The following is a 16,134-nucleotide window of genomic DNA, read 5'->3' on the forward strand; positions in this document are numbered from 1 at the left end:
AATTTCATTTTGAAGCATTTTAAAAATGAATGTGTTTGAGTTTCATTGCTCCAAAGCAATGTTTTCATATAAGCAAGATAACAACCAGTTTGCAACCATGTAAGTACAGTCCTCTATTGTGAACAGACGTGTTGGCAATCTGTCTGCGTTTATAAATTAGACAACAGTTATTTGCAGATCTTCATCAATCTGCCTGAGAGTGATTGCAGTCAGTCTGAGTTGGACTGCAACTGTTTTGAGTCAGGTTGCCTCCAAGGAGGCAGTTTATTATTTTCCTTTCCTAGTTGGACAGATGGCTGTTGTTTTGTTTTTACTGTAGTGTGCTGGGCCATTAATGGCTCAGGGGCTGCAGCGTATCCGCGCCAACACCTAAGGCCAACGTGGAATCACCGGTCAGACTAACATAAAGAAAGAATCTGTTAAATTACACATTTGTATTCATTAAGTCACAGACAATGAAAACAAGCAGAAATCAAGATGTAATATTTTTTATAATTTTATTGATGTTAAATTAAAGTCCCAGCTTAGTTATGTTATCAGTGCAAGTCACTTCAATCTGTATAGCACCAAAGGAAACAATGGTGTTTTCAAGGTGCTTCACACTGTAAGGTAACAACTTACAGTATTAAAAAGAAAACCCCAAAAGAACAAACCCCTCTGAGCAAGCACGAGGCGACAGTGGGAAGGAAAAACTCCCTTTTAAGAGGAAGAAACCTTCGACAGAACCAGGCTCAGGGCGGGGTGGCCATCTGCCGCGACCATTCCTGGGGATTTCAAAAATGACTTGATCTGATCTAAATGTAAAACTAGCTCATTTAAAGTGTCCAGTGAGTTTTAGAAAATATTTTGCTGTTGATATCACGATGTCACTATAAAGTGGAAACTTTGTTTCTTCCCTTACACCTCCCAAAAAATGCCCGCACCGATGAGAAGCACTTAGATATGCAACTTGGTTCTGTGAATATCTTTCTTTTGAAAGTTTTAACAATATCTTCATCAAGATCTTGGAAGTTTAATTGCCAGAATGTCACCAAAGATGCATGCTTCCATCTTTTACAGAGGGATTTGAAAACCCTCTCGCTGAGTTTCTTGAACTTCTCTGGTGGGATTTTGTCGTATCTGGCCCTGATTTCAGTCCAGATTTTCATGGTAAGCCGGTTGGAGATAGCTTCAGCACTTTCAATGCTGAAGACTGTGCCTGATTTTTTTGAAACCTGGGAAATCAGTCCTTCCACAAAGATTTCCACTGAAAATCTGCATCTTTCTTTCTTTTCATATGATTCCAGTCTATCAGTAACTGTTACTGCCAACAGGTGTTCTTGGAATACTGAAGTAGTTATGATATTAAATATTGGTTGTTCCATTAAATTCATTGTATCCTCCTCCCCACTCCTCCCCATTTTCAATGATATTAGTGACAATTTATGTAATTTGTCACAAATATCAGTGAAAATGGCATTAGCAATGCAGTCAAAATAATTCTGCACTTTTCGGTCTAAATGCAAATCCATCCCCTTGAATTTGTCCAAGAGTAGATCCAACAAACGTTTTTGGTGAGAATGAGGGCACTTTAAAAGTTTACCAAGCTTTGAAAGCACAGCCTGAATTAATGTCTCTAACCATCTTTCAAAGTCTGTTTTTTCAGGTGGCTCACAGTCTACAGAAGATCTGTGATGCTGTATCTTTTTATATGACTCCGTTTGACTTACGTTTGTTAACGGTGGGATGCTGGCTTCATGTTCAACACAGGATTTCTGCTGCTGGGGATCTGGAATTGGATTGTTTTCTGCTTTTGCAGCACTGTGTTGGTCAGCATTTTGACAGCTTTCTTCTGTGTTAGCTGTTTCTTGGCTGTTAGCATCTATATTCTGTGCTGTATCAAACTCCTGCTCAGCAGAATCGTCCAAAAATTTCACACGTGACAAAACCGTTTTGCCAGTAGTGGTGTGGACAGAACAGTTTTCATGTACAGGGGACTTCTGGGAAGACCTCAGTGGTGATACTGCTACTGACTGTGCACACAGGTCCATTACGTCCTCTACAAAACCTACAAGCCGCTTAGCAGTGAAGCAATCCGGATAGCCTGAGATAAGCTCTCCCCACTGCTTGATCGAAAAACTACTGAACAAGTTATTCAAGAGGGATACCAAAGCATGTACTGTAGAATTATCCCCATTGGTCTGAACTGTTTCATCATTTGTCATTGTGTTACAGTTCGAGCTTGCCATTTCACTTTTTTGTTTTTTATGTCTAAAATGTTGTTTTGTGTTAAACTCCGTGTTTGAACGTTTAAAGCGCTGCTGTCCCGCTGTGTGAATGCGTTTCAACTGAACAGCCAGGTCTATATATAAGGTCGGTTTAAGGTTTCTTTGTAACGTCACCTGACGTTTCTTTGTAACGTCACCAGTCAAAGGACTGGCCCGCCCCGTCATAACGAAAGGGGCGGGACAAATCTGTTGCTTAGCAACTGAAAAAAAGGCACACCGCGCTGAATGCTACATCCGGCCTGCGACGGTACACCGCCTCCGCACCACCGTTTAAACATGAAGTGTGGATGTTAGAAGATCCCAAATATGGTGAGCTACTGGGAAATTACTCACGTTTTTGTTCTTGAGAGTGAGCGATAATAAGCGACATTTTATTGAGAAATTACAGTAGTCTGTCTACAAAAACTACAAAAATGACCTAAATAAGACAGAAGTACACATTCATTTTTATCGTTTTGTCAACAACAGGGCGCATGAGGTTTGTTCAGTATTTGTTGTGTCTACAAGGCTCAGGCGCCCCCATGAAGTGTCTTATTTGTATAGTTGAAAGCATTATAAAGGAACGCAAAACTAAATTACATATAATTATAATTCTTGGCACTTTCTGGTGTGTGTGAGTTAGTGTTTCTCTTTTATGATTTGTGGGTCCAGCATCAAATTCAGAATCCTTCCCATCACACATGAGGTCTTGAATAATCATCTTATTTTAAAGACCTCGTAGTTTGATAGTTTGCTCTCAGACTGTGGGCTTCCTTGTGGTTTTTAGGATATTTAGAAGTAGAAGGGGATCATCCTTCTGTGGAACCAGCTCCCAGTTTGAATGCAGGAGACGGACACTATCTCTACTTTTAAGATTAAGTTTCAAAGTTACCTTTTTGCCAACGCATATAGCTAGGGCTGAATCAGGTGACCATGAATCCTCCCTTAGTTACCCTGGGACTACCCTGCTGGGGGATTCCCACCATGTGTTTATACACCTCTCTGCATTCAATAATTAGTTCTTGTTCATCTCTGGCTCTCGTCCACAGTGTGTCTTTTGTCCCCTTTTTCGTCTCCTCATCCCCAAAGGGTCGCAGCGGGCTGCCCCTCCCTGACCGTGGTTCTGCCAGAGGGTGCTTCCTGTTAAAAGTGAGTTGTTCCTTCCCACTGTATTGAGGTTTTTTCTTTTTAATTGTAGACTTTCTACCTTACAATCTATACCACCTCGAGGAGACTGTTGTTGTGATTCAGCTCTGCATAAATACAATTAAATCGAATTAAGTGGGTTCAGCTGTTTTGTGAAATAAATGTGAGTGACATGGTAAGTAATAGCCTGCATGTAACTCATGGTAAGAAGAGCAATATCGCCCCCTCCTGGTTCAACCTTTTTTTCTTTGCAGTAATCTTTCCAATAATAATACATATGCACTAACCTCATGCTTGCTGTTAACAATAGCCTAAAGACACAAAATCAAGTTTAGTTTTTTCCTTAAGTTTATGTTTTTTTTTTATATGGTTGGCATTTATTTTGTTTCTTTTTAATAATTCTATTGATTCTATTGATTGTTTGCCAAGCACTGAGGTCTCTGCTTAGACTGTGCTACTGGGATCACTGATTTAAAAATGAGGCAAAAGCACCAAAGTTGTGCTCAAAAATAGTACAGTGAGCTACAAGCTGTTGCTGTAGTAATTCTAACACACTTATTGTTTTTAAATACATACATGTTTAGTTCTTTTAAACCTAATTATTATTATTTTTTTTGCAAAAGTGTCACCTAAACACCCAAATATACGTAATTCAAAACTTACTTTAATTATTACCCATTTGGCTGGTAACATGGACCCAGTCTGATGGATAGTTACTGAACAGATAGTCTTTTCTTTAAAGGCTGCATTCAGAGCAAATCATTGTAAAAACAAGACAAGTCAATAAAAAACAAGTAATAACTATAATACTAAACTACAATAGAGAGAAAATCCAGTAAATATAATTATATTATGTAAAAAATATACAAATATTTACCTCTAATTTAAAAAGACATTACAAGGGTACTAGTTTCATTTTAATCTAAACATAATCTAAATTGACACTAAATCAGTTTAAATATTACAGCTGAAGGTGATTTTAATAAATGTACTGCTGCTTGACTTTGTTTTACTACTGCAGTATAATTTATCATGTACAAAAGCTCCAAATGTTGTTTCTCTGACTTAATGTTCTGATGACGTTTGTGTTACTTTGCAGGAAATAGTCAGGACCCAGATGAACCTGTGCTGGAATTCAGTGTGGGTGAGTAATATGAGCATTTATGAAGGCTGTCCATGACCTGTAATTAAATTTAGCGTCATTAGTGCCACTCATTGCAAGTGACAGTGCACATGCTTTCAGCATGGAGTCTGCTCTTATGGTAGCAAAATAAATTCAGAAAATCTCCATCAAAAAGCAGCTCAGCAGCAGAAATATATATGGTCAGCTGGTTGTGAGTTAATGAGCATGTGAAATCAGTGTGAACATTTTGAAACAACAACTCTCCAACCTCGTAATTGTAAGACTGCCTGTGCAGCCACAGGAGCCTTCAGAGAGTCTTCCTGCTTGTCTCTTGGGTTGATTTGCTCGTGTTTTCTCACCCAGTCAATGACTGTAAAAGGGCTGGACTAATTGGAGGCAGGTGTAATTGATTGCACTGATATGCTAGTCTACTTATAGCCCACATTACAAACACTGCTGTGTTATTTTGTCTCTCAGTGCAGGTATGTAATGTGACAAAACCTCTAATGATCTGATATGTTTGGGATGGATGGGCTGTGAATTATATAGTGAATTGTCTTATTTTGTCGCTCTGTGCAGGCTTTCTACTTACAGGGTGGTGGGTCTCAGAGGACAATTGCTACCCCTGTTGAAGTGAACAACGTGTGGAGTGCAACTGGCTTTGTGGCATAGCTGGCTCTGGCCTTGGACTGTGTGTTTTTACTTTGTACCTAAATGGGACACTGGACTTTTAACTACTATTCATTGTGTTTATAAATAAAATTTTAGAATTTTATTGACTGTCATCTTTTTGCCCACGGTTGGTGAGACCTAGAATCTCTTTGTGTGTGTGTGTGTGTGTGTGTGTAACATCAACAGGGTTTTGCATAAAAGAGTGTGAGCAGGTCAAAAGGTCAATTCATTTATTGTAGTTTTATGGCAGCACCCTCTAGTGGCCTTGAAGCAAACAGTCTCCTAACTAAGCCATGGCATCTCTGGTCTCTCCTACTTTTGTGTGCTCTGCTGGAGGAGCAGCATTGGATCTAGTGATACTGAGTAAGCTGATTAGGACAGGCCTGGAGAAATGTGGTTTGCATGAAGTATCAGGAAAAAAACAACCTTGTATTGTAAAATAATAATACACGAATAATAAATACTTTTCATGACATTCAGATTTCTGGACTCACGAGTTCATAGAACATTAATGTTACGAAACATTGAGAAGTCTTAAAACTACATTGTATACTTATTATTTATTTACTTTAATCAGATTTGACTGGTATTTTTAAACATTAAGTTTTTGTTCCTTCAACTATTGTATTTAAGCTTATGACTCACTCCCAGTATGTTTATATAACTGCCTAAAAAACGGTGAGGATGTGGCCGCAGTGGCTGAGAAGCAAGAACTTTGCTTTTTCTTTTTTTTTTTCTTTTTTTTTAAATTGGGAAGCATAAATGAACATACCAGAAAACCCTGCACGAAGGAGCCATATTTGTTTTTTGTGTGTGCATAAGATGAAGCTTTAGTATTATTACACATATGATAAGGATGTTAGCATGCAACACACAAACTCAAGTGGTGTTGCCAAGATAGTTGCTGACTGGCAAGAAACTTCTAGAAGAAATCTGGTGACAGTCCAAAGCACAAATGAACATGTTTAATACTCGTGCAAGACCCTGTGGGAAGGTGCCAGATTGCTGTATTTTGTGTGAATCAGGAAAAGTGCACGGTGATGACTAAAGCTTATAAAACATCTCTCTCCTTATGTGTGCATATATGAGAAAGAAAATTCTGCCAAAGCAACTTTAGCTTCTTGCAAGCATCAGTACACAAAGGATGCTAACACAAAGCTAGCCAAGAACCAAGAGTGATTTTAAAGTTGAACGTATGCCGACCCCAGCAGCCAAAGGGAGCTCCGGGGAGAGCTTCTTGGGGTCCAGTGATGTGTCCTGAAGAGACGACATGAGCTCTCCCTCCTGTAGGCCCACCCCAGCAGTAGGTGCTGTCTGTCTCATTCCGAGTTAACTGCTACTCCTCTACATCTAAACGAGCCAGTTGAGGAGGTTCAGGCATCTGACAAGGGTGCCTCTTGAACGCCTCCTGGGTGAGATGTTCCAGGCATGTCCCACCAGGACAGACAGGACACACCCAGGACATGTTGGGGAGATCACAGCACTCAGCAGAGAATGCCTCAGTGTCCCCCAAATAATGGAGGAGCTGGCTCGGGAGAGTAAGGTCTGGGTCTTCTCTGCTTATGCTACTGCCACCGAAACTGGACACCAGATAAGCTCAGAAAAATGAACAACCTGTTTAAATAAAGGTTAATTTAAAAAAAATGTTTGTCATTAGCTAGTCTGTGTACATGTACTTCTTCTCCAGTGTTGAAAATGTTAAACTCACAACCTGCACATTTTCTGGTTGCATCATCAAATAAATACCCCCAAAAGTAGTCTGAGTACTTTTACACTGGTTTTATGCTGCGATATTTTCAAAGTCTTTCACTGAACACATTCAGTCACACATTGTTCATCATTTATTGGAAGTTTATTGTTTAATGTCCTGTCTAAATAACTTCAGTCACCATTTGTATTCATTAATGAATAACTGACTTCTAATATTAAAAGAAATAGAAACTGTTGTGCTGTTGTTCACGTAGAAGGGCCTGCTGCTGGATGTCCAGACTTTGTGCGTCAGCAGGAGGGTCAGGGTACAGGGTTCGAACCTCCTCATGAGATGTCGTATCTGCTGGATAAAAGCAAGCTACATCACATCTGGGATTGTCCTAGAGCTGCCCTACAGTAACAATCAACTGACTAATATATGAAATACTTGCAGTAGCACAATAATAAACACAAAGCAAAAAAGTGTTTAGTGAAGATAAAAAACCCCATCAAAGTTTTAGTTTGGATAAAGGGAGACAGAGCACCAATCTAAACAAGTCTAAACCATCTGGCACCTCCACACTTGTAAGAACAGCATGACCAAAGTGATTGTAGGAGGAAACAACCTTGACTTCCTTTACATAGCTTAGTACTGAGAATAAAAGAAAAGCATGATTAGAATTATTTGTGCTTCCTTCTTCTTCTTTCGGCTGCTCCCTTTAGAGGTCGCTACAGTGGATCATCCGCCTCCATCTCTCTATTTCTAGCATCCTCCTCAGTCACACCAACCCCCTGCATGTCCACCTTCACTACATCCACAAATCCTTTCTGTGGTTGTCTGAAAACATCATCCACGGAGACTCTTGCCTGATCTCATCTGTCAGCCTCTCCATCACCAGTGCAAACAAGAAGGGGCTCAGAGCCTCTCTCTGATGTAATCTCAACCCATCACATACTTCTCTGCCCCTCAGGACTTTCTTATGCAGCACCACAGTTACTCTCTTCGCACCTTATCATAGCCTTCACTCCTACCCTCTCTATGCCTCCCGTCTCCATCCTCTTCAGAGTTGCCTCACTTCCTTCTCTAATTCAATTTTCGTCCAAAGTACTCCTTCTCCCTTCTCAACACACTTTCTTCACATTAGCACATTTCCATCTCTATACTTGGTTACTCTCTTCCAGCACAATTTATGTGCCTTGCCATTCATTAAAAATCATTTTCTCCTTAGTGTCCAGCCTCACATACAACTCACTACTCAGCTGTAACTTTATTAATCCCTCGGGAGGGGTCCTCTGGGGTTTTCACAAAGCTGAATAAACGTCAAACAGAAAACTGATTAAACAAAGTGTGAGACGGTGGAGAATTGACGCCAGCGCCCGGTTACATTTTAGACAGCAAGGAGCAGACGCAGTTTCACTCCACCGAGGGAGCTCGTGACGTACTACGCGGCTTTCTTTAGACCGCGAAGGCGGGTCCTCAGGTGGAAGCAGCCTCTGAATTTGGACACCCCCGCTGTTTCCGGCCAGCCAATAATAACGGTGACATTTAACGTATTTTGTCGAATAAATAAACACTGTAAAATATATTTGCCCCCCCAACAGCCCTTTGAATGTTGGCAAGTATGAACCGTCTGCTCGGTGTTTCCTAAAACGTTAAAGCACGTTTGGCTTCACACTGACAAACAGACCCAGCTTCGGCACAAACCTAAACTAATATGACACCGGAGCGGAAAGGCTGATTATGTTTCCAAGATGGTTTGTGTTTTTTAAAAGGAAGGAAACCTTCCTCAAAGCGGGCAGAGCAGTGGAGCCGCCGAGGGAAAAGCACACGATACAAAAACTGTAGAATTAAAAATATAATTTATTATGTTTAAATAGTTAAAAATATAAAATGAATTAAAACAACCTTGGCCAAGGGAAGACACAATAAAAATCAATAACACACAACATTAGAAGTCCAGTGGAATCCACCACGGCCTAAAAGTCACAGAAAACTAAGAGGTCCAGCGTAGTATTAAAAGAGGGAAACCCAGCGGAGTCCTCGCCTTCCTCCCCGCATTCCACGTCCTGGTGCACTGAAGAAAGGGAGGGAGCGGCAGTCACTATTCCTTTGGCAGTTTACTTTATAAAAAGGATAAGTCAAAGACTTACCCGGGTGGGCAGAGCTCTCAACTCCGCCCGCCGCTTCCTCAAACTGCAATCGGCACCGCGGTCTCACTGCTTCTGTTCTCCCGCAGTGCACGAGCTGGCTCTTGTCGTTATTGCCACCAGACTGCCGCTACGCGTCCCTAGTCGCTGGTCATCTGCCTTTTTTTCCTCTGATCGTTTCCCCTTTCCAGTCGCTGGTAATCTCTCTTCCCAGTCGCTGGTCGTCTGCTCCATCTGATCATCTCTACTCTCTGATCGTCTCTCGCTCTCCCCTCTGATCGTCTGTGTCTTTCCTCTGTCTGTCTCGCATTCTCCGTGTTACATTTTTGTTGAACACCGGCTCCAAACCTCTTATGTGTCCTTGAGCACTCTGTAAATTACCTTTTCTTTTCTCTCAGGTGTGTCCAATTAGTAAAAACGGGGGAAAAGGCGGAGTCTCTCCAGGACAATTTGCCGGCAACTAAAAACATGCAAACTAAATAAAACACTGCACAAAATACATGCAATATAAAAAATAAATATATACACTTCACATAAAAATACAGCACAGCAAAACAACGTCCGTCTTCCCTGGATGACACTAACTAACCGACCAAAGAGCCGCGTTAAGTGGCGATATGACTAACGTCAGGTAACTTAGCCGAAGGTTAGCTAAATTTGACTTTGTAAGACTTTTTCATTACGCTAACATTTGTGATATGACTGCACTATGCTGCTGTTGTTGACTCCACTTAATTCTACAATTCTTTCATTATGCTAACATGTGTCCTGGTGTATATATGAAGTGGGATAAAAACCCAGAACTAACTTTTAAGAGTTTATTTCTTCTCCGCTTCGACCGTCGGCCATTTCCCCAAAACGTCCTCCAACCTATGATTCCAATGAATCCTGGTGGGTCAGGAACTGCTTTTAAGCATCTTGTAATCGTCGTTCCAACACAGCGTGTTTGTTTTGATTCGTAGACCCCGAAAATGGTGCCGGGCTCCCACAATGCATTGCGGCGTGCCGTCAACTCCAAAGCGTCATTCAAATCTGTGAGCGCGCAAGGAACGCCGCCTCTCCGCGTGCGTTTCTTGTGACGTCACTGGCAGATCAAAGGCGTTCGCGCTGGTCTGTCAGTAACGTCACAGACAACCGAGCCTATAAATAACGGCTCTCAGACAGAAAAATCAGAACTCGATGCTCATCTGTTTGCAAAACGTTCAGCAGTCGGCGCTCTGTAATACAAGAAAATTCTCACACGCTCAAACGGAGAAAATCTAATTTGTGACACAACAATGGAAACCATCAACGAAAATTCAATCGTGGTCACACCAGACCAGATTATCCCGCCAATCAACAGGTGCTTTGAAAGGCTCTCTGAAGTTCAGTGGAGCATTATAGAAAATGGAAAATGCGACTCCAGCGTCCATGCCGTGCTCGCTGATATGATTTCTGAAATCATTCAGATCGCCTCTGCCAGCATCCTGAGGATTGCCCTTCCTCTTATTCAGGAACCCATGATAAGGGAAGAGTTTATGGATGAGGGGAAAATAAGGGTGTCCCTCGGAGACTCGATCTCAGCTGCCATCGCCGGCGCTCTTAATGTCTCAAAACAGCAAGATAAGAGCGCTGACAAGCTGACGCTGATGGTTGAGGAAGAGATCTCAGAAAAGGTCAGCTCAACCATTGCACTGATTGAAAAAAGCCCCGATTTCCCAGTAGACCCTGCCGTTTATGTTAGCGGCAAATTTAGTAGTATTAAGAAACTACACCGCATGGTTTGTTGCGCTGCCTCATGCCTGAAAAGGTATGCAGCATGTAAGCTGCGCTGCCAGTGTGGGACAAATGGGTCTCATTCCAGTACAGAACGTACTGGTTCAAAAATATCAGTGAAATCAGCAATCGCAGAGATTTCTGTTATTCTGTCAACAAGGAGCTCAGATGGAGAGATGACAGGAAAAGATAAAGATGAGCTCCCAGAAGAATCACAAAGCCATATAAAACCCACTGCAGAAACACAAAGTATCCAGGCTCCAACCCCAGTAGAAATGGTTGCAGCTGACATCGTAGGTGAGATACTTGCTAACATGGATTCAAGCAGTGAAGAGCTCTGTGAGAAATGTAACTTACCCAAACCTGCCTTTAATGCAGGCTTAATTATCCACAAGGTGAGACACTTCTTCTCCAAATGTGTGCCATCCACCTCACACGCCAGGCTCAAAGCACGCAAACACAACTTTTCCATGTTTGCAAAAAAACAATTTGAAAAAATGAAAACAGAGCTGAAAAAAAGAATAAAGGCAAACAGGAAACATTTTGTTTGTCTACAAAACATTTGCAATCACCCCAAGAAGGAAACTGCGCCCTCCAATGAAAGTATAGTTTTCATTCTCCCAGGGTCAGTACCTGAAACGGCTGCTCCCCAGAGTACAGAGGCTCATCGCTCCCCTTCTCCACATACGGCAAGCCTGGGAACCGCAATTAAACGTTCTTCTTCAGTCGACTTTAACGTCATTAGATCAGACGTTAATCAGTTATTTGACAAATTAACAAAGAAAGAAGAACTCTTCCTCATCGATAAGACCTTGGGGGACTTTAAAAATAGTGGGCATATCAGGAATTTTACGGAGGACTTAGTGGCAAACCTGTTTGATCTACTTACGGTGGATCGAGGCTATCAAATCCCCATACCTCTAATGGGTAGGTCCCTCTCAGACACGGTCATCTCCAGGACTCCGAAATCAGTACAGGGCTCAAAGCGTCGCATTTCTGCTGAAGTCCTCTATGTCCTCATAGATGACACAGTAGAAAGGTTTTTGCAGAAGCTTTTACTCTTCTGCAATGAAGAGAAAGATCAAATGATTCAAATGGACAAGATTTCTGGGGCCCTGGAAGACATCCACAACTTTATTAAAAGAGCACAGACCACAACACAGGAAAAAAGCCCTGATTCAGATGGCAGAGGAAAAGAATCTGGTGCATCACTTCCAACACCAAAACCTGGGAGCATTTCTCCAGATAAATGCTCTGTGGCATCTGACAAGTCACCTCGAACGCCACAACCTGGGAGCATTTCTCCAGATAAATGCTCTGTGGCATCTGACAAGTCACCTCGAACGCCACAACCTGGGAGCATTTCTCCAGATAAATCATCTGGAGCCTTGAGCCTGAAACACTCTCTCAAAGATTCCTCCAAAATATCAGAGATGGATTCTGTGTCAGGTTCATCTTGTGATGTTGAGAAAATTTCCAATGACCTTGCGTTGCTCCTTATCATGAGAGTCATCTATAAATCTAAACCTGAGACCCAAAAGTTTGCTGCTCGGATCGCAACTACTACAAAAGAAATAGACACGGTCATCAACCGTCTGAGCAATCTAATGCAGCCTGAACTCAGCAGCACAGCGTCTGCCACAAGTCTGACAAATGACAAGACAAAGTTCATCAAGAAAATAGCCAAACGCCTCATCAAGGAGTTTGGCTCCCCAGACAATGTCTTAAAGGCTTTGATGGCAAATGATTCATCTTTTGATGAGGCTCTGATTAGACATCTAAAAATCACTCTCGGAGTCATCCCGGGTCCCCCAAAGACGTCCAAAATATCCAGGTTTTTTTCTGCGGTGGGAAAAACATTGCTAAAACCCTTCAGGTGGTTCACTAAAGCCAGAGATCATTAAAATGACCATTTTGGCTTTTCCCACTGCCCTGCTTCTTTTAAAATCTTGAAGCAGACTTTTAGCACCAAATCCTTTTTTTAAAAACATCACCATAAAATTTTGGGATCAGCCCTCAAATCCAAATTTTAGAACTGTAGTTCACGCCATCTCGTCTCCTTTTGATTTCCATCCCCCCAACCGGTCGCAGCGGATGGCCGTCCCTTCTGAGCCCGGTTCCGTTGGAAGTTTCTTCCTGTTAAAGGGAGTTTTTCTTCCCCACAGTCGCCTCGCGCTTGCTCAGAGGGGGATCATTTGATTGTTGGGGTTCTCTGTAGTACAGTAGGGCTTTGACCTTACAGTACAAACAGGGAGGAGACTTTGGCTTGATTTTTAAAATATCTAATTCGGCATGAAATAAAAAAAATCCAAATTAAAAATGCATTCCAAGTTTGTTTGTGTTTTTCTTCTGTTGTCAAATATGTAGAAAGTGTTACACGTGTGATTTTAGTCATTTTGCATCAGTTTGTAGCCGACGTGTCTGTTTGTGATCATCCTGCATCTGTTTTTGTCTGATTTGTGTCTTAGTTTGGTCAATTTACATCACTTTTGTGGCCCAATTTAGTTGTTTTGCATGTATTTGTGGCAAAATGTGTGGACGCTGTTTGACGTTGCTATGTTTTGTCTTAATGCTTCACTTTGGTTGTTTATGTATGTGCTCATTTTGATTCTAGATGTAGACCTGACATCTGAAAATTAGCACCTAGTCCACTTCGAACATTTTTTTTAGTCCAAATAAAAAAATTTGGACTAATAAAAGTCCAAATAAAAAAATGTTAATACATTTTTTTTTATTTCGCCAACCTTGTAGAGCAGTGGTTCCCAAACCTTTTTTGCTAGGCCCCCCTTTGTTTTACAAGAAAAATGTTCGCTAAAAAATATTATTAGCCAAAGCTTTCACTGGAAGTCAGTTACTGGTGTCAGGCCAGCTCCCACTTCTTCTTTTGTGTTACTTCTGCATATAAGTATACACAAAGAGACATTGAGACCTGAATCACAAATAAAAGCCACCTTCAAGATTAACAAACACTGTTTAAAGAGCTCCGTATAAACTTCTGTGTGCAACAAGGCCTCTGTAGCATCCAGACCACACTGATCTAGGTCTTCTTGGTAGAAGAAGGTGTTTCCTTTTTCCAGATGTTTAAATGCCAGCCTCCCCAGATTCAGAAGAAATTTCCTTTCAGCCATCTCACTTGTTTCATGTCCCCCCACATGTTTGTTCCCCTTCTTCATCTGAACCAACAAGAAGTGTGAGTACATGTCAGTCAGGGTCTTGGGCAGCTCTCCTCTCTGCTCTGTAGTCAACATGTGCTCCAGAACTGTAGCAGTGATCCAGCAGAAGACTGGGATTCTACACATGATGTGGAGGCTCCTGGATGTCTTCATGTGGGAGATGATTCTGGACAGCTCTTCATCACTGAATCTCCTCCTGAAGTACTCCTCCTTCTGGGCATCAGTGAAGCCTCGTACTTCTGTTACCCTGTCAACACGTCTAGGAGGGATCTGATTGGCTGCTGCAGGTCGGGGAGTTATCCAGACGAGAGCCGAGGGAAGCAGATTCCCCTGGATGAGGTTTGTCAGCAGCTGGCTGACTGATGACTTCTCTGTGACATCAGACAGCAGCTTCCCGTTGGTGAAATCCAATGATCCAAGTCTGCTTTCATCCAGGCCGTCAAAGATGAACAAAAGTTTACAGACAGCGAGCTTCTCTGCTGTGACCTTCTGTAATGTTGGATGGAAAACATGGAGCAGCTCCAGAAGACTGTACTGCTCGTCTCTGATCAGCGACGCTGTTGGTCAGAACCACTCTGATGGGTCTCTGTTGGTCAGGTAAGGCTTTAAAGGTGTCGTGACACCTGACTGTAATGTCATCAAGAGCCTCCATCTTGGAAGCTGTCTCCAGCTGCATCACCTCATGTTGGTTATGAACGTCTTCATTCTGTCCCTCTGTGATGTAGAGCTCAGTGTAGATCCTGTTCGGGAGGGTTCCACTTCCTGTATTATCAGTTTCTTCAGTCACACTTTCAAACCTCCTCCTCAGACTGATCTTATATTCTTCTAAAACCTCTTCCAGACTCGCATCTGCTGATTGACAACAAGAAACCAAAAAGAATGAAATGTCTTTAGTGTGTGAAACTGCATGAAAAACAGACTTTTATCTTTTGACGGGAGGGATGGGAATGGTGTTAAGCATTGTAAATTGTAAATAAGCTTCAGAAAATAGTAAATCGTGTAACATGACATTTTCGGCATTAAGTTATAACCAGTGTGTGACTTATTTAAAACATTTTGATTCATAATCAGAACCCTTTTTTGTCACAGCAGAGACAAGAAGCAACTGTTAAAAATGTTCCTAATGAGACATTTTAAGAGGAGGGAAAATCCCCCTCATACTGGCTTCACATCATTGGCTCCCTGTTAAATCCAGAGCTGAATTCAAAATGCTTCTCACATAAAAAGGGCCATAATAAAACAGCCCCATCTTATCTGAGAGGCCTCACAGTATCATATCAGATAGATGGAGCACTTTGCTCTCAGCCTGCAGGTTTTATCCTGCCCTCCTCCCCTCATTCCAACCAGTCGTGGTGGATGGCGGCCCGTCACTGAACCTGGTTCCGTCTCAGTGTTCGACTGTACAAAGAGAGAGTTTTTCTTTCTTAATGTCTCCAAGTCGTTGCTCGTAGGGAGTTGTCTGAGGCTTTATTACTGAGGCTTTACCTAACACTATAAAGTGCCTTAAGGTGGCTGTTGTGACTTGGTGCTATATGAATAAAATTTAAGCGATAGCAGAAAAGCAACAAAAACTGTTAACCCAAGAAAATAATGGAAGGAAATAGTTCTGAATATGCTTAATACGCGAATCCTCATCTTATATAGTTCATGTAATCTGCTACATGTAATTTCATTCAGTGTGATGTTATATGTAATCTGTGTGGGAAAAACGAGTTATTGTCGTCTTAGTGAGCTCTGTGGGTCAGACGTTTCTGGCTCTGTACGAAGAGAGGGCTCGTGAGCGCGCTCCATTTGTTCTCCATGTGATCCTTTACTCTCTCTGTGCTACTGCGTCTCTTTGCCTGCTGTGCTACACCCTGGGATTACTGTTGCTGTTGTTTGGCCATTTACATGATTCTGTTCTTGTTGTACAGTAGCTGCTTAATAAAGTGTGTACATGAACTCTGCTCTTCTTTAGATGATCTTTTGTTGAGTGTTTTTTTTTGTTTTTTATTTCATCTAAAAATCTACAAATGACCAGCTAAACTTTTGGCCCAGCAGCACACGCAGCCATACAAACTATTTCATTTTGAGCTGCTGCTATGAAATCAGAGCCAAATGGAAAAGCCTGCTGCAGCGTTTTTTACTCTGATTTTCTGTTTGTATTTGGATTCAGCCAGTATCCAGTATTTTGATCATTTAT

The 16,134-nt window shown here is 41.7% G+C and overlaps 1 protein-coding gene and 2 long non-coding RNA genes across 3 annotated transcripts; 2 read left to right on the forward strand and 1 right to left on the reverse strand.

Moving 5' to 3' along the window:
* The first annotated feature begins 2,434 nt into the window (after positions 1-2,434).
* Positions 2,435-5,666, forward strand: LOC146558440 (uncharacterized). Its single transcript, XR_014888477.1, has 3 exons — positions 2,435-2,576; positions 4,492-4,536; positions 5,110-5,666. It is a non-coding gene; the product is annotated as an uncharacterized LOC146558440 (long non-coding RNA).
* A 1,351-nt stretch (positions 5,667-7,017) lies between these two features.
* Positions 7,018-10,073, reverse strand: LOC146558441 (uncharacterized). The gene is made up of 2 exons (XR_014888478.1): positions 9,833-10,073; positions 7,018-9,484 (listed from the first exon to the last, which is right to left on the reverse strand). It is a non-coding gene; the product is annotated as an uncharacterized LOC146558441 (long non-coding RNA).
* Positions 10,074-10,189: 116 nt separating this feature from the next.
* Positions 10,190-13,103, forward strand: LOC146558442 (uncharacterized). The gene has a single exon (XM_085246029.1). The coding sequence runs from the start codon at positions 10,302-10,304 to the stop codon at positions 12,681-12,683; it is 2,382 nt and encodes a 793-aa protein (XP_085102155.1). The 5' UTR covers positions 10,190-10,301; the 3' UTR covers positions 12,684-13,103.
* Positions 13,104-16,134: the final 3,031 nt, after the last annotated feature.

The sequence above is a fragment of the Mchenga conophoros genome, linkage group LG15 (genome assembly GCF_057382185.1).
Source record: "Mchenga conophoros isolate Kocher_MC1m ecotype Shallow Benthic linkage group LG15, M_conophoros_male_GT1.1, whole genome shotgun sequence".
NCBI lineage: Eukaryota > Metazoa > Chordata > Actinopteri > Cichliformes > Cichlidae > Mchenga > Mchenga conophoros.